At 43.1% G+C, this 21,470-nt stretch overlaps 1 protein-coding gene across 2 annotated transcripts in view; it reads left to right on the top strand.

Moving 5' to 3' along the window:
• The window catches only part of DMXL1 (Dmx like 1), a 157,607-nt gene extending 142,594 nt beyond the window's left edge, over nucleotides 1-15,013 (top strand). For both annotated transcript variants that reach the window (XM_054031319.1, XM_054031318.1), the window contains 8 exons: nucleotides 78-219; nucleotides 2,406-2,466; nucleotides 2,916-3,043; nucleotides 4,946-5,038; nucleotides 5,475-5,566; nucleotides 7,785-7,837; nucleotides 11,756-11,973; nucleotides 12,352-15,013. In XM_054031319.1, the coding sequence (XP_053887294.1) occupies nucleotides 78-219; nucleotides 2,406-2,466; nucleotides 2,916-3,043; nucleotides 4,946-5,038; nucleotides 5,475-5,566; nucleotides 7,785-7,837; nucleotides 11,756-11,973; nucleotides 12,352-12,576 (1,012 nt within the window). In that variant the 3' untranslated portion in view covers nucleotides 12,577-15,013. The remainder of the gene's footprint in view (nucleotides 1-77; nucleotides 220-2,405; nucleotides 2,467-2,915; nucleotides 3,044-4,945; nucleotides 5,039-5,474; nucleotides 5,567-7,784; nucleotides 7,838-11,755; nucleotides 11,974-12,351) is intronic.
• The last annotated feature ends 6,457 nt before the right edge of the window (nucleotides 15,014-21,470 follow it).

Below are 21,470 nucleotides of genomic sequence, written 5' to 3'. Positions count from 1 at the left end.
CTAATCCAGAGTAACTCAATGCTTTATTTCAAAAATCTGTCTAATCAGCACTCTGGTTACTAATGTTGCATTTATAGGTCTGATGACTTCTTGGTTATACATGCTCGTGATGACCTGGCAAATGTTCAGGGTACTACACCTTATACACACAGCAATCCTGGCACCCCTATCAACATGCCTTGGCTTGGTAGCACACAGACTGGGAGAGGTGCATCTGTGGTAAGTCACTTGTCAGAGAATAACATTTTAATATCTCTAGTGCTTTAAGGTTTGTGTGCCTTTCATAGTTACTGGATTACGCTTGCACAGAGTGAAGGAGCAGCAGAAAGTGCTCTACAGCTCAGGGCAGCACAGAGTGCATACTGCTACATCTCCCTCATCCACTTCCTCAGAATGCTGATGGGTTAACGTACTATTACTGATTTCAGATGTACTAACTAGGCAAAAAAGTGTCTTAGTTCACATATAGTTAAATGGTTTGACTATGCAAATGATGAAAGAAGCATATATTCAGAGTGAAATAGGAGACCTGAACAAAAACTCCACATTCAAGTTCAAATAAAAGTCTGCAACTTAAATTTCTCTCTAATGAGCTGAATCTCAACACTGAACCTGAACATTGTAAAATGTGGATAAGTTTGGATATGGATCAAGAATTTTAACACCTGCATTCAGGAGTGTTTTGATCCAAGGTTTTGAGGTAGCCTGTTAGTGTCTGGATCTGGAGTTCAGAGTAGATCTTGGGGTTTTGATTTAGGCCCTCTTTATTCCAGGCTGACCTTAGTTTAAAACAAACAAGATACTTTACTAACTCATACAGTATTTTAAAGTGACGTATTATATGGGGTGTGGATGGGTGTGTGTGTGATTCTATAGTGATCCCTTCAGTCTATGTAGGAGTGGTATCACTAAGCTTTAAAAATAGTTCTGTCTAGCCCATCTCACTCTGCAGGATGGCAGGCTGTGAGGTTTGGGTGCATGGATTAAACTTGGGGGAGGAGGGAATAGAGATTCTAGGATTTGTGAGGAAAATGCATAGACCAACTGAAAAATTACCAGATAACACATGTATTTACAACTATATACCAAATTGGTATAAACTGGCAATGTTTTATCTTGTAAATTGCCAGGCAGCCTAATTCTGTATCAATAGTCATAGTTATCTACTTTTTAGTAAATGCTGCAATGTTATGCAGTCTCTACAGAAAGTTTTAGTTTAATAACCTCTTTCAGGCTTACAAGAATGATAAGACATGGAGTCTTTCACCTCCAAGCTCACTGGTTGAGATCTGTCCCATAGGTAGTAACAATCAAATGTGACTTCCATTTGGCTGTTTGGCTTTTCTGAAATACATTGATGCCAGTGCACCCAGTTAAAACATTCAGATATCCACCATCACACAGGGTAGCAAATTATGTCTTAATAGTTTAATGCTGAGCTCCAACAAACATTTATCTCCACTATAGGACACAATCCTGTGCACCAGGAGTTTGTGTGTTCAGAGAGGCAATCTTGAGTATCCTTTTTCAGGACCCCTTTTTAAAATACAAAACCCTGGCAATTCGATATTTAGTACATTCCAAATGCCAAAAAGTGCTCTTCCAGAAGTATTTTATGAACCCCAGAGAAGATAGCAGAGAGGTGTGTACTCCATCAGTCAGGGAAATAATCTGAACGTTTCCTTCATTTTCATGGCAGAATGTAAAGCAAGGGACTCCCAGGAGTCTGAAGATCTCCCATCAGCACATCACTTGGCAGAGAGGCAAAGGACTGAAATGGCATGGTAGTGTATTTAGGAGCACAAGTCAATGGGCTTATGCTTCTAAATCCCTCAGGTGTCTTTTTGAAAATCTCCCTTTTTTTTTAAATTGGGAGCTAACTATATTACTTGTTCTCCAGCGGAGGGCCACAAATTACACTGTCCAATTCTTTTTCAACCTATAATTATAAAATGACTAAGTAGAAACGAAAGCCAATATATTCCCTCCTAGTATTTTTTTTATCTTTGTTTACCTCTTTTTTTACATGCTTCTGCCTCTCTTGCTTACCTTACATTATTCAGGAATATTCCAATAAATTTAATGGAATCAGAAAGGGATTGGCAAGAAAAGAGGTAGGATTGCAGGCAAAGGAGGGTTTATATTTAGATCTTTAAATCTAAGAAGCATAAAGCTTACATATATCTGAGTTTATAAAAATTCTGTTCATTTGAATCTGCATTAGTGTTGGGAGAAACTTCAGCTTCCATTCACTTTCACGCACATTTTTAAAAGTGGTATTGCCTTTATTTTCAGTGGGGAATTTAAAAAAGGAAACCAGTCATTTCCCATAACTAATTTAATCCAATAGGGTTTTAATTAGTTGCATAGTTTAATTGTCTTTGATTATCTTTTATATTGAACAGCTGATCAAGAAGGCTATTAATAATGTCAGAAGAATGGCTTCCCATCCAACGCTACCTTATTGTAAGTTCATTGTATTAACAGATATTGTTTTTACAGTACTCTCATAACTATCCTTGTTTCCCAATATGTATTACTAATTTACAACAGTAAAAGTATATTAAAAATTTTAGAAAACACACATATTGTGTGAACCTTCTATATAATGAAACCATCACTCTTTTAAAAAAAAGTTGGGGAAGGACAGGCCTTCAAAAGCTATTTTACTTGTACCAAATTGGAAATTTATTCCTGTTTCACCTACAATATGCAGTAAAACAACAAAAGAGCAGACAGACTGGGGCCCTAGTCTGTTAGGACCTCTAGGCATTACTATAGGACTGCTAAAAGACCATAGGAAACTTAAACTTTATTTGTCAGATTCTTTTTTCCCTTAGATGAAGCTTGGATTTTCTATTCAAATAGTAGAACATATGTGGAAAGAGTTATTAAAATATATTATTCTATTACAGACTTGACAGGTGCTCAAGATGGTAGTGTGAGAATGTTTGAATGGGGCCATTCACAACAAATTACATGTTTCCGCTCTGGTGGCAACTCAAGGATAACACGAATGAGATTCAATCACCAAGGAAATAAGGTATTATACAGAAATCCTCTCTACCTACTTCCTGTTTTTTTGCAAAACAGTATAAACAGCTCTTCTTTGTTGGTTCACTATGTCAATAAATAACACTGTATTCAAACATAATCAGGGCCGGTGCTACCATTAAGGCAAACTAGGGGGTTGCCTAGGGTGCCAAGATTTGGGGGTGCCAAAAAGCGGTGCCCCCAATTTTTTTTTTTATTTTTTTTTTTAACACAACGTTCCTGGGCTGGGCTGCCGGCGGTGCACTGACACGTTCGGCTCAGACTCCCTCTCCCAGCATAGCAGCCACTCCACTTCTCGTGCCTCCCAGGCTTGCGGCACCAATCAGCTGTTTGGCGCTGCAAGCCTGGGAGAGGAGGAGAATTAGAGTGGGGGCAGCATGCTCAGGGAGGAGACGGAGCAGAGGTGAGCTGGGGTGGGGAGCTGCCACATGGCTCCCTGGAGGGGTGGGGGGCAAGGCTCAAGGTGGAAGCTTCACCTAGGGCGCGAAACTTCCTTGCACCGGCCCTGAACATAATGCATTAAAATAGTGGACTCCTTGGACAGCATGACTCTCAAAAGCATTGCTTTTCTGCTATTCGCTTTTCAAACATCTTTTTAAAGGGGTAAGGGAGGGCCAGACAGCATATCTGCTTGAAGTATGAGCCAGAATAAATACCCTGGAACCCCCTTCGTAATTGCAGAATTAGAACACTTTGGTGAGAACAGTGTCTGTTTTAAAAAATTTTGCAAAGCTAAACATAAGTTATACATACCAAGGTATATCAGGATACAGGTACACAGGACTTGAGTAGATCATTTGTTTTAAAAAGCTGTAGTATAAACACCATTGTTCCAGCACCGTTCTGAGGACTGCTGCTTCAGTAAGACTTTTTAAGTCAAAGAATAGTGAAAGAAAACTTCTAAGAGACAGTTACGTCTACACTGCCCCGCATTTTCAGACTACTGAGGTGTGAATAGCAGTGTGCACCAAAATGCTGCACTGTAACTCTCACATTTGGATTCTGCAGGCGCAAACTAAGATACCTAGTTTGCATTAACATATTCTCTTCAACAAGATTACGTTAACGCAAACTAGGAACCTTTTACTTTAGACTCATAGACTTTAAGGTCAGAAGGGACCATTCAGATCATCTAGTCTGACCTCCAACATGATGCAGGCCACAAAGCCGTCCCAACCCCTTTCCCTTGACTCTGCTGTTGAAGTCCCCAAATCCTGTGGTTTAGAGACTTCAAGTAGCAGAGAATCCTCCAGCTAGCGACCCCTGCCCCATGCTGCGGAGGAAGGCGAAAAACCTCCAGGGCCTCTGCCAATCTACCCTGGAGGAAAATTCCTTCCCGACCCCAAATATGGCGATCAGTAGAACCCCGAGCATGTAGGCAAGATTCTCCAGCCAGACCCTCATTGGCCATTGACACTATTTACTTTGCACCTGTAGAGTCCAGATGGGGGTGTTATAGCGCAGCATGTTGGTGTGCACTGCTATTGACAGCCCCAATCTGCAAGGCAGTGTAGAAAGCCCTTAAGTCTATTAACAGAAGTCATCAATTTAAAAAATATCCTTTCTGCTTTAGCTGCTGTTGCTCCTTTTCCATAACAATGACACACACAATAGAAATATCATGTGCATTGAAAATGCTGTAATCCAAGTTAGTTGGTGTGTTGCATCAAGAGAGTGTTGGATTTGGGTTTGGTTCTGGTGCAGTTGCTTTCCAGAGTTAGACTAGGCACACAATACAAGTGTTTCTGGGAAGATAAAGTTTCTATTTAATATCTACTGGACTGAAGTGGTGGCAATATAATTTTTCTATCTTAAATATGCCTAGCAAAGTATACATGCATATGTATTATATTGTGTATTAAAAATATACATATACATTTTCTCTCTTCAGTTCGGGATTGTTGATGCTGATGGATATATATGTTTATATCAAACAAACTGGAAGTGTTGCCCACTTACTGGAAGCACACCCAAACCATATCTGGTAAGCTAAAATGTAAACTTGCAGTGCATAAATTTGCTTTGTACTAGGTGGTCTCCTGGCAGCACCAGAAATGATAAGAATCCACTAGGATTTTTTTCAGCTAACCTTGTCTTGTTTCTATTTGGTTGAAATTTAGCAGACAGGTTCTCAATTCATAACCATATTTCTTAATTTGAAGAGAGAGAATGCAAAATAAGATCTAAAATGATTTGGTTATCGTTGGTTGCAAAGCAAATACCACTGGAAGCGTTAAGAATGTAAGACTATTGGTAGACTAAGTATAGCGTTACAGTCTGAACTCTGAATTCCTTCACTTTTAGTTGATTGAAGAACAACCTCTAATGTATTTTTTATCTTTTAAATAAGCTTTCGTGCTAGTATAGTATAGTATATATGTTACATGACTACTTCCTAACCATGTACTGTAATTTTCCAGACGTGGCAGTGTCATAACAAAACAGCCAATGATTTTGTTTTCATCAGTTCCTCCTCTTTGATAGCCACAGCTGGACAGGCTACTGATAACAGGTAAAAACTTGATTCAAGATCATAGTTGGAGGCTAAGTATTCATAAATAATACTGTTTTTTAGTGTTTCTTGCTACTATGTAGTTTGGGATTTGGGCAGTTAAGATTATCACCTACCAACTTGTGATATGGTCGCATCAAATAGAACAGAAGTCCTTTCATTCCTCTTTACAAATGTTTTAGTAAGTGCTACTATTTTTATAGATTTGAGAGATTGTCCAGGCTTGGACTAGCTCAAAACTTGACCTTAAAACTTTTTTTAAATATGACCCTGATAGAGAAAATAAACCCAGCATGTAGGCGACTCCAACCACAAGAGAAATTAAATTAATGTGAATCCTGTGCAAGAACAGAGATGAGTGGGTTGACTATACAATATTTATGTGCTCATGTTATATGTATATTTATAATTCAGCAGTTCTCAACCAGCGGCCCATGGGATGCATGTGGCCCAATTAGCACACAGCTGCAGCCCAGCTCAGCTGTGTGCTAAAGACCAGCCTGTGTGGTGGCGTCCAGGTTCCCGGCTGCCCAGTGTGGTGGAGTCGGGGCTGCCAGCCAACCCTGCATGGTGGGGGTCCGCGGTCAAGGCTGCCGGCCGCCTAGGGTGACCAGATCACCCAAGTCAAATATCGGGGCGCGTGGCGGGGGGGTGTGGCCAAAAAAAAAACCCAACCCTTCCTCCGCAAGCGCTGGAGGGAGGCCCGGGAGACTCAGGGGAAGCGCGGGGCCAGGGTGCGTAAGAGTCCGGCCTGGCCCCGAGCAGGCAGGACTCAGTCGGGCGGTAGGGCGAGGAGGGGGGCGGCCCGCGGGGCCAGGCGGTGGCTGTTCTCATCCCTGGGCAGCGGGACTCGGGAGCAGCCGCTGCTGCAGCTCCCACTGCCGCAGGGGAGGAAGCGGCCATGGCGCTCAGCGGCTGCGGCTCTGGCACCCCCGAACCCTCCGAGCCGGGGCCTGCTGCGGGAACCCAGCAGCGCGCACGCTGCGCCCAGCCCCTGGCCAGTCGCGTCTGGGCTGCTGCCCAGCTGGTGCTATCCCGCGGCGGCCCCGGAGCGGGGGCAGCAGGCCCCAGCCCCCCCGTCCCACTCGGGTCCCGCAGGGGAACGAACGGGGCTGGGCTGCCGATGCCTCCACCCCGGGGCCGCCGCGGGATAGCGCCAGCTGGGCAGCAGCCCAGGCGCGACTGGCCAGGGGCTGGGCGCAGCGTGCCCGCTGCTGGGTCCCCGCAGCAGGCCCCGGCTCGGGGGGTTCGGAGGCGCCGCAGCCGCCGAGCTTGGCCATCGGCCGCTTCCTCCCCCACGGCAGTGGGAGCTGCAGCAGCAGCTGCTCCCGAGTCCCGCTGCCCGGGGCGGAGAACAGCCACCGCCTGGCCCCGCGGGCCGCCCCCCTCCTCTCCCTACCACCCAACTGAGTCCTGCCTGCACTGGGCCAGGCCAGACTCTTACTCACCCCGGCCCCGCGCTCCCTCTGAGTCTCCCGGGCCTCCCTCCAGCGCTTGCGGAGGGAGGAGGAATGGTGAGCCCGGGGAAGAGGCGGGGATTTGGGGAGGGAGCCAATCGGGGGAGGAGGGGGTGGAGTCGGGGTGGGGGGGCGCGAGCACTTCCAGGCTCCGGCGCATTTCCTTGTTTGTCCAGTGTCCCGACCGCACGTCGGTCGGGATGCGGGACAAACAAGGAAATATCGGGACAGTCCCGATAAAATCGGGACGTCTGGTCACCCTACAGCTGCCCCTGCGGGGTCAGAGGCAGGCAGGCAGCTGGCCCCACACAGATCTGGGGTCAGGGCTGCTGCTGCTGCTGCCCTGCCACCCGGCCCCCTGCAGCCAGATAACACATTGTGGGCCGCATATGCAGCCCACAATGATAAATAAGTTGAGAACCACTGCTATAATTTAATAAAAATCTTAACTGGTGGTTAATTAGTCATATTTTTTTAGGATAAGAATAAGGCTTTGGAAGGATGGTAGTGGAGTTCTTTATAATAGAACACAGTAAACAAATGCAAGTAATGTTGAATGAGTGAGTAATTTTGGGTTTGTCAATCTGAACGTTCATTTTAATTCTACTAATGTATTTGAGCATAAAACAGTGTTGTGTGAAATGTTCAGATACTGGCTGCACTATTTCAAATATATAAAGTACCTACCTTTTTCTCTTCAAACTGCATTAGTAGTTAAGTCAGTTAAATTAAAAAGTTCAACATATCTTTTCCTTTTACAGAAATATATGTTTGTGGGATACCTTAGTTGCACCTGCAAATAGTTTAGTGCATGGTAAGTAAAAACACAACAAAAAATGTTGTACTTCAAGTTAATACTTTTAAATTTATAAATAATTCTGGAATTTTCTTTTAAGATTTTTAAATTACAGTTTTTACTTAATTTTGATAGTCCATAGCCATAACTATTATCTATATCTTCATTAGTTGCAAAATATGTTTATAAACAGTCTTTCATCAGTGTCTTTCTCCATAGTGTCTAAATACATTATGAATGGTGCTTTAAAAAAATATTTATGTACTGGGGCAGGTCCTCAGCTGTTATAATTATCATAGCTTCAATTATCATTGAAGTCATAGGACCTATTTCAGCTTACACCACCTAAGGATTTGCGCCTCTGTGTGGCAAGGTCTCTTAGTGACTTGACAGTAGAAGGTATCAGTACTCAATTCCCTTGCTTTGTTTTTTCTTCAAGATGGATTTGGCAACTCCCTACTTATTGTTAAGGCTACATTTTAGTCATGGGTATTTTTAGTAAAAGTTATGGACTGGTCACGGGCAGTAAACAAAAAGTCATGGCCCGTGACCTGTCCATGACTTGTACTATATACCCCTAACTTAAACTTGGGTGCTCTGGGGCACGGAACAGCATGCAGCCCGGGACCCCCGCAGCTGCTGGGGAAGAGGGCTGGCAGGCTTCCCAGAAGCAGCTACAGGTTCCTCGTCTCTGAGGCGGAGGCGCGGCCATGGGCCTCCGTGCACTGCCCCCACCCCAAGCCAATGGGAACTGTGGGGCGGCACCTGCAGGCAGAGGCAGTGCACAGAGCTGCCTGGCCACGCCTTCACCTAGGAGATGAGGGACATGTTGCCACTTCCAGGGAGCCCTTCCCCGAGGTAAGTGCTGCCCAGATCCCTGAGCCCCCTGCCCTGAGCCCCGTCCTGCTCCCAAACTCCTGCTGCTACGGGAGGGGAGGGGGTCGCAGTAGCCCGAGACTGCCCCTGCAGCGGTGGGTGCGGCTGGCCCAGGGGCTGCCCGAGCTGCTCAGGCTCAGAATCCGTGACCTCCGTGACAGACTTGCAGCCTTACTTATTGTGCCTGGAATATCAAGATGATAGCTACTACTAGTCAGTGCACAGTGAACACTGTGCATTATTGCCACACTTAGTAGGAACCACATGGCTTTTGAGATCATCTTATGGACTACAATTACACTGGTCTACAATTTTTGAGAAGCCGTCTGCTTCAGAGATAAAATGTGCTATTTATTATGTATTTTGATGTGCTGAATTCAAATATGACAATTAAAACAACTGGCTACTGTTGCTAAGATATTTAAGTTTTTATATTTTATGTCTATGTATATTGTGTAGATAGGAGAGTTTTAATCATAAATTGTAAACCTAGGTCTTTTCATGTGTTTATGGTTGCTTTACATGATAATATTTCACCTGTCCTGTTTTTGTAACACTTTAAAAATCAGCAAAAGGGTTATATAAATAAAATGTATTATGAAACAAAAGGCAAAAAACTATTATGTACATAGTTTAGTCCTATTCAGTGTCTACTCGGCACTTCTTGGCTTGTCTCTTGTATTCATTAAATGGAGCATCTCTTGTCACTGTCCAGCAATAGTCTGCAAGCATTGATGGGCTCCATTTGCCCTGATAGCGTTTCTCCATTGTTGCAATGTCCTGGTGAAATCGCTCGCCGTGCTCGTCGCTCACTGCTCCGCAGTTCGGTGGAAAAAAATCTAGATGAGAGTGCAAAAAATGTATCTTTAGTGACATGTTGCAACCAAGGCTTTTGTATGCCTTGAGGAGGTTTTCCACCAACAACCTGTAGTTGTCTGCCTTGTTGTTTCCGAGAAAATTTATTGCCACTAACTGGAAGGCTTTCCATGCTGTCTTTTCCTTGCCACGCAGTGCATGGTCAAATGCATCATCTCGAAGTTCACGAATCTGAGGATCAACAAAGAAACCTTCCTTTATCTTAGCTTCCCTTAACCTTGGAAATGTTCCACGAAGGTACTTGAAAGCTGCTTGTGTTTTGTCAATGGCCTTGACAAAGTTCTTCATCAGACCCAGCTTGATGTGTGAGGGTGGTAACAAAATCTTCCTTGATTCAACAAGTGGTGGATGCTGAACACTTTTCCTTCCAGGCTCCAATGACTGTCGGAGTGGCCAATCTTTCTTGATGTAGTGGGAATCTCTTGCACAACTATCCCATTCACGGAGAAGACATCAGTACTTTGTGTATCCGGTCTGCAGACCAAGCAAGAGAGCCACAACCTTCAAATCGCCACAAAGCTGCCACTGATGTTGGTCATAGTTCATGCACCTCAAAAGTTGTTTCATGTTGTCATAGGTTTCCTTCATATGGACTGCATGACCAACTGGAATTGATGGCATAACATTGCCATTATGCAGTAAAACAGCTTTAAGACTCGTCTTTGATGAATCAATGAACAGTCTCCACTCATCTGGATCGTAAACGATGTTGAGGACTGCCATCACACCATGGATGTTGTAGCAGGCTACAAGATCACCTTCCATGAAGAAGAATGGGACAAGATCCTTTTGATGGTCACGGAACATGGAAACCCTAACATCACCTGCCGGGAGATTCCACTGCTGTAGTCTGGAGCCCAACAGCTGTGCCTTACTCTTGGGTAGTTCCAAATCCCTGACAAGGTCATTCAGTTCACCTTGTGTTATGAGGTGTGGTTCAGAGGAGGAGGATGGGAGAAAATGTGGGTCCTATGACATTGATGGTTCAGGACCAGAAGTTTCATCCTCTTCCTCGTCTGACTCAAGTGAGAATGATTCTAGTGCATCAGGAACCGGCAGCCCTTCTTCGTGGGGTACTGGGCGAATAGCTGATGGAATGTTTGGATAATGCACACTCCACTTTTTCTTCTTTGACACACCTTTCCCAACTGGAGGCACCATGCAGAAGTAACAATTGCTGGTATGATCTGTTGGCTCTCTCCAAATCATTGGCACTGCAAAAGGCATAGATTTCCTTTTCCTGTTCAACCACTGGCGAAGATTTGTTGCACAAGTGTTGCAGCATATGTGTGGGGCCCACCTCTTGTCCTGATCTCCAATTTTGCAGCCAAAATAAAGGTGATAGGCTTTCTTAACCATAGTGGTTATACTGCGCTTTTGTGATGCAAAAGTCACTTCACCACAAACATAGTAGAAGTTATCTGCACTGTTCACACAAGTACGAGGCATCTCTGCTCACTTTGGCTAAACAGAAATGTGTCCCTTTGCAAAATCAAACCCTGACAAATAAGAGAGCATGACACTGTATGATTTCTGGAGCTGATATAGGGCAATTTGTTCAGCAGAGTGATGTAAGCTTCGTTATGATTGCATCATCCATGACTTCTAGGAATAACATGATGCAATTCATATCCTGTATGACGCAATACCAGCTTCAGATTGCATCATTCATTGTTTTGCCTAAAAAGCAAGTACTGTCCAAATCCAGTCATAGATTTATTCATAGATCCAGTCAAAGATGTATTTTAGTCATTTCTGGTTTAAATTGAGATCCCTTCCCTTTATAACTCACTTATCCTCCGCCATTCCCAAGTCAAGGGTCGTATATACTGACCGAATAGCACATCTTGAAAACTGGAGCCAATCAACAATTTGAAGCATCATTTTCGTTCTCAGTGACGCAGAATTAGTAAAGTTTGACTACATTTATTTCAGAAGCATTTTGGCTGTAGAGCAGTGTTATTTCTTAACTGTGTACTGCAGGGTTTCTTGTACCTTTCTCAGAAGTATCTGGAACTGGCCACTATCATAGATAGGAATTGTTATGCTGGATCAGATCATTGTTCCATCTAATTCAGTAGCCTATGTTACTGTTGCTACTGTGTTAAACCATTAGCGCTGAAGGAGGCTAAAGCTGACGTATTATGTTCTCTAACGTATTATGTTCTTTATTTTGTATTTTAGCTTTTATCTGTCATGATAGTGGAGCAACTGTGCTAGCATATGCTCCAAAACATCAGCTTTTAATATCAGGAGGCAGAAAAGGCTTTACTTGTATACTTGATCTTCGCCAAAAGCAACAACGACAGCTATTCCAGAGTCATGATTCTCCCGTTAAAGCAATTGCTGTGGATCCTGCAGAAGAATACTTTGTTACAGGATCAGCAGAAGGCAATATAAAGGTAACTTTAATTTGGTGGGATAAGGCATTGTATAATGTTTTCATACTAAGTATTTGCAAAATTCTAATCCCTCTTAAAAATACTAAACTAGAATTTTGCATTGCCAGGGAAATGGATCATTCGGTAGGTCTTAACTTCTAAAATACTGTGATGAACCTTAACTTTTGTACTTCCTGACTTCAATGTTTATCTGTGCAACCTTGATGTTACCTTAATGGTATTTTTATAGTTAAATATTTATGAGAATATTAGTGATTGAAAATGAAGACCAAGTATGAAACATCTGATCAAGCTAGGTGGTCCTGAGTTTTCATTAATGATTTTCACTGAGTTGAGAAAGCATAAACATTACTGGTTATTTATTTTAAAAATTTTCAGATATGGAGTTTATCTACCTTTAATCTTCTTCACACTTTCATCAATGAGCATGCTCGACAGTCAATCTTCAGAAACATTGGGACAGGAGTCATGCAGATTGAGACAGGACCAGCAAATCACATATTCTCCTGTGGAGCTGATGGAACAGTAAAAATGAGAATCTTGCCTGATCAATTTAGCCCAGTAAATGAAGTATTGAAAAATGAAGTGAAATTTATGCTCTGATATTTTTGTCAATACTGTGTGTAAGTTTTCTGATCATATTTTTCATGGAAATGCCAACAAATGTCATGTACCAATGATAGTTTTACAATTGGTGCCACAAAGATTTTTGCTTTTCTGTGTTCATATTTATTTCCTGGAGCTTAAATCCGTGATGCCTTAAAGATTAACAAGGTCCTTCAGATTTGGATTATATTGCCTAATGTAGGAATCATAGCTGACGCTGTAAAATATATATTATATATATTTATAATGTATACACACACAATATGTTGCTGAAATGTCCCGTTTTCCCCCCGTCCCCTTTTTGTGGTAACCTCTCCTCTGTTCAGAGCATGGGCTTTTCTCACACTGAACACCTGGCCTTCTCCTAAGCCAGGTCCAGATGGAAACCTTATATCACGATAACCCTTTACTCTGACAACCACAATTGTCACCCTACAAACTTTTACTCTTTGGCAGCCATGAATAAGTTTGCCCCTCTGTCTAGAAAATAAGCAAATCTCTGCCTCTGAAGCAGGTGCTTACGCCACAGAAGGAACTGGCCCATGGGACACTGATATGATGAACCACCGCCACTACCCTCCCATTTGTGGAATCCAAGCTGGTTACCTCTGCAACTCACCTGAGCCCTTTTTCTCTCACCTAGGGGATAAGAAACTGAAGGATATTCCATAACTTGGGTTTTCTATGCTATAGCTTGAAACATTGTAAGCAGATGGCACTTACCTTTAAAAAAGCCTATATTTTTAATCCTGAACTCCCTCTTTTCAAAATATGCAAATACATGGATATCTTCCTAATAAAACTGTGTAAAGATAATGTGTGAAGCTTTAATCTTGACAAGACAAAACTACAGACAGGTGTTGTATAGGATAAGGAATTAGAATTTATCTTTAGATAAAGGGTATTTATTTAAGTAACTGTGAAGAGAGGAAGCAACTGAAATATTTTACATTTTTTCCAGCGAGACTTTTGTATTTAGCCAAAAGATGCTGAATTTGTTTCCAATACTTGTCTATCTTTCTAAGCACCTTTAAAAAGAAAAAAAGCAAATAAAAACACAAGAGTGAAGTACTTTATGACCTTAGTTGTATAAAATATATTGTAGAGTTGCAAATTATATAAAAAAATCAAAGAAAAATGTATTGAAGGTGTTTGGAGCTTTTTCTTTTTTGCCAAAATGTAAACAGCATAACCTAAATACCTGACCAAAATATTAAAAATGCACAAAGTCTTTGAATCTTTTTTAACAAGCTAAAACTGTTTCTGAAATTATTTTACGTTACTTTTCCTGGCCTATTTAAAAAATGTAGAAAGCTTGATTTATAATTAGGCTAGATATGAGGCTGATTAGTTACTCAAATGAAAATGGTATACTGTTTTGTTAAAAGATAAATAGTAAAATATAGCAACAATATTTCATGTAAAATAAACTTGTCCAACTGAGGGGATAAACAAAGCATAGAAATGAAGGGCTTGTAAAATAAACATTGTAATATTCTCAGGATACTTTTAAGAGTAGAATTGTTGAAAAAGATTTTGTAAATTGTATTATAGTTTTAAATGTATGTTTAGCAAATTGCCATGTGAACACTAAGATGGTTTTTATGCACATAACCTGCACTTACAAATTGTGCAATACAGTGATAATTTTTTTTTTTTTTTGCGCTATGGAAAAACCTGTGGCAGCGTTTCAAAGAATTGCTACAGCTGTTTAATATGAGGAAGAATAATTAAAGTTTCACTAACATTTTGTTCATGGATTGACACTGAGTTTACAGTACAGTGACAGAACAGAGAAGTGGCTGACTTAAAATGGCACCATCTTACTCTGTAGATCTGTGTGCATTATTGTATCTGCTTAGTGACCAATATATTGGTAATACTTATTCCTGTTAGAATCATAAAGCCCACATAGCTATCAGTGGCTCATCCATTAACACAATTAAAACCCGATCTTGTAAATGCTTAGTCATGTGAATAATTTTACATCCTCATTGAATTAACTGAGATTACTCATCTGTGCATAATTAAGTATTTGCACCATTCGGGCCTAAATTTCATTTGCAGAACTTTAGCTAATTGCAAACCAGGAAAATGTAATTTAACTTTTCAGATTCCCAGCTTAGTTTAGTGCATTGGCAATTTGGGAAAGCCATCCTTTCACTTGTAAACTGAGCAGATTTGATATGGAAGTCATTCAGATGTTGAACTTCACTGTCACTTTAGTCATCTTTCTGAGCAGAACTGCACTTTTTTCCCTTCAGTTTACTTGGCAACCTATGTGCTTATACTGGAAAAGCAATGTTTGGGAACAAATGAGTCTTTTCATTGAAGTTTATAATTATCATAAGCTAAAACATTAAATTATGTAAAAACATGATGTATTTACCACAGATGCATAATCTTTAAAATAAATGATCATGCAGAGACTCAACCTTTTAGAATGCCATTGTTGCTGCTACTTTTTATAAATCATACATTTCTACTCATGTATGTTTCTTGATAACTGACAATTTCAATAAGTAATTTTTGTGTGTGTTAGTAACAATCAAAGTGAGTTGTCTTTTGTTGTATTTGTGCCTTTTAAAAGGGACACTGTCAACTTTAACTCGATTTTTCATATTGACTAGATTTTAAAGCAGTTTTGGCTACTACTTTTGGCCTTGAGAGAGAGAGAGAGAGAGAGAGAGAGACACACACACACACACACACACACACACACACACACACACGGTAATTTTTGTCCTTTTACAATCACTTTTTTTCAATTTTTCTCTTGTGGCTTTGTAAGGAACCTAATCAACAGGAAACTGACTAGAGTTAGTCTAATTGTACACAAAGCACCACATGCACAAATGAAGCAAAAAAGTCATGTTTCTGTATTTAGTTAATATAGGTATCATTTTAAAGTTAGTCAGTTTTAAGTCAGAAATGTGGGATCAATTTTTTTAAACTTGGTGTGAATTGCAGTACTTAACGGGATCACATCCTCGTTTTGCTAGCCAAGCCAGTTCTCAGTTTCATGATCCACAGTAGTTTTGCACTATTGTCTTTCTAATTGATTTGGAAGCCAAAACCCACTTGATTATCTACCCACATCCTGAGATAGTGGTCACATGTAAAATAGAAAACCATTAGCAGCTAGCTGAAGCTGCATACCTATAGAGCAAAAGATGCTGTCTGAAGGACATTTGTATTTATTATACATTAACGTAGCATGCAAGAGATTTTCTTGTTCTGCATTTTAGGAAGCTCAGTTGCTAATTATAGGAAATGAATACTTAGAATAATATTCAGCAAATATTGTGGTGTGGGGCCCTTGAATTTTAAATGTTATGTACCACCTTCATCTTATTCTAAGTATAAAGGAAACTGAAAATTATACTGTACCTAGCAATCCTTATAAAAAGAGGGTGACAGTGTTCAAAGGGCACAGGGTCAAACCTGGAGCATGCTCAAAGGGTAGGAGACTAAGTATTTTATTTTTACTAGAAAGAGCCAGGCCATTGCTAAATCACAGGTTCAGCACATTGAACAAATAACTTCCTAAAACATAAAGAACACATCATGTAATTTTCTTCCTCCCTTTCTTCTTCTTGCTCTAATATCCATTTTTGTTTGTAACTTGGTACTGATTTTCTCTTGCTCTTATTAACTTTTTTATAATTTTTGTTCTCCTTGTACAGTGTGACAATGCGTCTCACCATCTGTCCGTATTCTGTATATCTGCCTTTTCTTCCTCTCCCACTTTTCACACACTTGGTCTATTACTGCACTGATTTCTTTCTACTATCCATTTTCCTCCTCCTCCACTATCATGCCTTTCAACCTCCAACAGTCCAAATGTAGAACATCAGAAGATTCCCAAAATGACATAACATTGATGCAGGAGACTTCAAATGATCTGAGATTCATGCCTGTAGCGTAAGTAACTGTATATAATTTACTTCTGAAGTAATTAGCCAATCAATGGAGACACCAAGTTTGTAGGCAGTGCAGGTAACTTTACAGCAGTGATTCTCAAACTTTTGCACTGTTGACTCCTTTCACATAGCAAGCCTGAATTTTGACCCCCTTATAAATTAAAAATACTTTATATATTTAACACCATTATAAATGCTGGAGGCAAAGCGGGGTTTGGGGTGGAGACTGACAGCCTGGGATGCCCCCCCATAATAACCTTGTGACCCCCGTTTGAGAACCCCTGCTTTACAGCAACTTCCTTCCCTCCAAAATTAAGTACACTTGAGGTATGCTCAACCTCTCAGCAATAGATTCCACTTCTATAAAGGTTTTATTTGTAGAACAGTTTGAGAACCATGACTGACAGACAATACAGAAGCACAGAATAAATTGTTCCTCCTATTCCACAGGGGTGGGGGCAAGCATGGATTCCCAAAATTAATTCTCAACTTTGCTACCCTTTGTTCTGCTCCCCGCTGATTATCTGCTAGCATATGCATTCTGAATAAAAAAAATCTTCCACTGCATTCTGTTGTGAAATCTAACATGTCATACCAATGTTACCTCCTGCTCACTGGACCAGCAGGGAGAAAAGGCATGAGGCACCATCTCTGCACAATGCTGACATGAGGTGGAGGAACATGTGTGTGGGATTGGGTGGGTGGGTGGGTGGGGTAGGCCAGAGGATAAATCAAAGACCCATCGAGACCAGCCCCTGGAAGTTCGAAGGTTGAAAGGGAGCACGGGAACAAAGAAAAACAAAGGGAAAAAAACCAAGAAACTAGAATATGCTAAGTTCAAAGCAGCCTCCAAGGAGCAGCACTGCCAGAGGCAACAAGGTAAGAGGTTTCTATGACCAGGAATCAAACCTAAGTTGTGTTGGGGAAAACAACAAATCCTGATCACTAACCACATCACTATGGCTGACTGGGGTTAATAAAATGCTATGATTGCTTATGAACTCATCTGTGCAGATAGTTGGCTGATTGTGGGGTCAAGTGCAAGTAAGGCCTCCTGGTAGAGTCAGGCTTCCATGGGGCAATCCTAGTGAGCCCTCGGTAGGTTTCCTGGGCTTCCTGGTGCTTGGGAGAGTTCCACCGGTACACATCTGCAATTCAAACAGGGCTCCTGGCACTGTGCGCTGACGAGCTTTCCTGGCTTCTGATTGGTGGAAGCAGAGCCACACACCCAGTTCTGAGCCAGTCAGGAGGCAGAGTGCCCTGAGCTGGAGTTCAAGGCCAATGGAAGTAAAATTGGACACATCTGCTTCCTCCCTGTGCCCCAACGGGGAGAGAGAGAGAGATAGATAGATAGATATAGATATAATTTTTTTTTTAAATTAGTGCACCTTGTTCTGTGGAAGAGCATTCCTGCTGTTGCTTTCTGGCTGCTCTAGGTGATCCATTCTTGGCTTCTGACCCATGGATGGGAAAATTTGCTCTAGCCTCATGGTCTACCACTTACCCTCCAGAGGTGGACTATTAAGGCTCTCCTCTACCTTCAGGTGCCAACTATTAAGCCAGCCATGTTGCAGCAGAACATTGGATGAAAATGGTCTTGCCAAGGCATGACTTGCACAACCAACCCATTATTATTAGACTCCTGGAAAGCCTTAAACTGCAGTTTCGGGAGTACTACAATGAAAAGGATGGGGAAACAGAGGCATGGATTAGAAATCCCTTTAATCCAGAAATGACTGCAAGTGCTGTTATGTCACTTACAGTGAAAGAAACATTAATGGACCTTTCCTGAGATGAGACATTGATGTTGAGATTTTCTAAGCAATCTCTTGCTAACTTCTGGATTTCTGTGCAAGGGGACTATCCAGACCTGTCATCTGCGGCTTTGAAAGCACTCATGCCATTTTCATCCACCTAGCTGTGTGAAGCTGGCTTTTCAGTGCAGACTTGACTGAAAAACAAATACAGGTTCCATCTGACTGTTGAAGATGACCTCCATCTTTACCTCAGCCACACACCCCTACTTCAAGGATTTGTGTTCATCAATACAAGCTCACCCCTCCCACTAGGTGCATATTTATTTTTATTTTTTACTGTTGGATAGAAAGATTGCCTTGCTATTATATTGTGAATTAAAATATTTCATTGCTACTTTTTGTAGATACAGCCTTGTAATGCCTATTTTATTTAAAATACTAACTATGCTGAGTAACACAGGGCACTGGGGTAATGTAGTAATTTTTCTTGTCAGAATGGAGATGCAGTGCAATAAAATTTGAGAACCGCTGGCCTAGACTAGCAGGGAGAAACTACGTGCTTCACTGCAGCAGCTGCTCATACAGCTGGGCCCTCATTAAGCGAAATGCAGTAGAGGAAAGCCTATACTCCAGCAACTATAGGGGAAGGGTGACAAAATGTGCAAGGGACATAGCAAAAGACTCACTATGCCATCTCTGAAGATCAAACTCAGGATCTTCAAATTATGAAACTGATTGCCAACTGCACTAAGGAGGCTCTGCTGGAAGTCACTAGGTACTGCCTGCCATCTTGAGCGTCACTGGCACCTGACAGCACAGCAAAATTCAGCTACAGGTCAAAACACAAGGACAGCTTGTGTCCTTACTGTCCTGTATGCAGATACATCCCTCCTGGTTACCCTGCAGCTGGCCACTCCCCACTATGCTTGTTGCACATAACCAATCCTACCATCCCTGAGGAGGAGGGACAATGTGAAAGCCTTCCATGTCTGAGAATCAAATCCAGTCCATGGCAGTGAGCACCAAATTCTGAGCAGGAATAAGGGGCAAGAAACTCCCTGTCTGCACAATGCTGACACAAGCTGGAGTACCATATAAGTGAGATGACAAGACAGGGACTGGCCATCGGACAGGTCAAAAGCCCATCAAGACCAGGCCCTGGATGTTGGAGTTTGAAAGAGGGTGCAAGGAATATGGAACAAAAGAAGAAGAAAAAAGAGAGACCTGAAAGGGAAAAACAAGAGGTTGTGGAAGCTCCTTCACTGGAAGTTTTCTGTCGTGGAGAGTTTAGGCCCCACAAATTCTACATCTTGGCAGGGGCTTAGACTAGATGTGATCCCATCTAACCCCATGGTTCTATGATAAGACACTAGAACTTGCTGCATTCAAAACACCTTTCTGAGGATGAAAGCAGCCTCCAAAGATCAGTCTTGGCAAAAGCATCAAAGCAGGACCCTTGACCATGAACTGAGCCCATGGCCGTGGTGGTGAGAGCACCAAATGCTCACCACTTGACCATCAGGGAAGAACCATGGGCTTTGCTTGGGCAATTGCTCATACGTGAGGCAAAACGCAGTAGGGGAAAGTCTGCACTCCAGCAACCACAGAGGATGGGAAACCTGAAGGAGAAAGGGCGAAAGACTCACCTTGCCTTCTCTGAGCATGGAACTAAGAAGGTTCTGTCGGAAAGCGCCAGGCATTGCCACCTCGAGGTCACTGGTACCTGAGAGCTTCAGTTCAGCTTCAAGACAAAATAAAAGAACAGCTTGCAGGGAGGATTTGATTTAAATTACGAGTCAGGAAGACTCAATTTAATCATGGATTTCTCCATAAAAGTGCATTCTTGTTGGTTGTTATAACTTTAATACGTATTCTTCACAACTCAGAGACAGATGTAAGTTTCATTTTTATAAGGTACATACTATACTTTTTTAAAGTGATTTATTTTGAAAACTTTTCAGAGTACTTATATAGCTATATCAGAAAAAGAATGATTGGTTATTTCATTTACCAAAGGTAATTAAAGCCCTTCCTTTCCCCCTCGCTACAGTCCAGCATATGCTCCTGCCCTTAACTCAAAAACAAGGGAAAATTATAGAGATTCTTGGACAAAGTTAATGCCTCCCACCCTTGTGTGACCTCATGGGTCCCTCTGTTTCATTTCCCACTCCGTGTTCAGAGGTGTGGGATGGTGTCTCTTCCATGCTCACCTCTGCTCCCAGGCCTTCCCGGCAGCAAGGGCGGAGCACTGTGTAGGGCCGATGCAACCCATTAGGTGACCTAAGTGGTTGCCTAGGGCGCGAGCATTTGGGGGGGGCGGCATTTCGGGTCCCTTGGCTGTGACCACGGCTGCCGGATCTTTGGCTGCCCCAGTCTTCGTCGGCATTTAAGCAGGGGGTGTGGGGAGGGCCGCCTGCAGCAAGTAAGGGAGGGCGGCACGCATGGGAACTCCCCGCCCCAGCTCACCTCTCCTCTGCCTTCTCCCCTGAGCATTGGGCCCTGCTCTGCTTCCCTCCCTCCTAGGCTTGTGGCTCCAAACAGCTGATTGGCACCGCAAGCCTGGGAGGCAGGAGAAGTGGAGCGGGGACGGTGTGCTTGGGCAGAAGGAGGAGCGGTGGGGAGCTGCTGGGGGGGGGTGTCTCAGGGCAGGGGCGGGACTGTTGTAGGGGGGGTGCACCTCAGGCGGAGGGGGGGGTGGGGAGCTGCCACAGGGCTGGGGGGCGGGGGAGGGGGCGTGAATGGTGGAAGTTTTGCCTAGGGTCCAAAACACCCTTGCACCCGCCCTGGTGCTGTGACAGCCAGTGGGGGCGCGAACAGCCGGACTCCGGTCCGCACCCAGAGCCTCAGTGCCCGACTGCCCCGGCTGCTTCACCTCGCTTGTTCCGGCCAACGTCCCCGCTGGCTCCTGCGGTGGGCGCGGGCCCCGGGACCCTCCCAGGCCGATTGATGGGTGCGACCCCGCACCCGCCACTGAAATACAGCGGGTCCTGAGACCGCTCGGCCCGGGCCGATCTCCGCCAGTCCCAGCCGGCCCGGGTGCCGCTAGCGCCGCAAAGCCTGGAACGAGAAGGCCCCGCCCCCGCCCAGAAGCGCCCGCCCTCACCTGGTCCGGCCGGACACTGACACGGCCCCGCCCCCGGGCCTCTGGCCCCGCCCATACCCCTTTGCGTGAGGACCGGGGCGGTTGAGGGAGTTTCCCCCAGGTCTTGGT

Source organism: Malaclemys terrapin, chromosome 6 (genome assembly GCF_027887155.1).
Source record: "Malaclemys terrapin pileata isolate rMalTer1 chromosome 6, rMalTer1.hap1, whole genome shotgun sequence".
NCBI lineage: Eukaryota > Metazoa > Chordata > Testudines > Emydidae > Malaclemys > Malaclemys terrapin.
The sequence above is the reverse complement of the archived record's forward strand: the minus strand, read 5'-3'. Positions and strand labels throughout refer to the sequence as shown.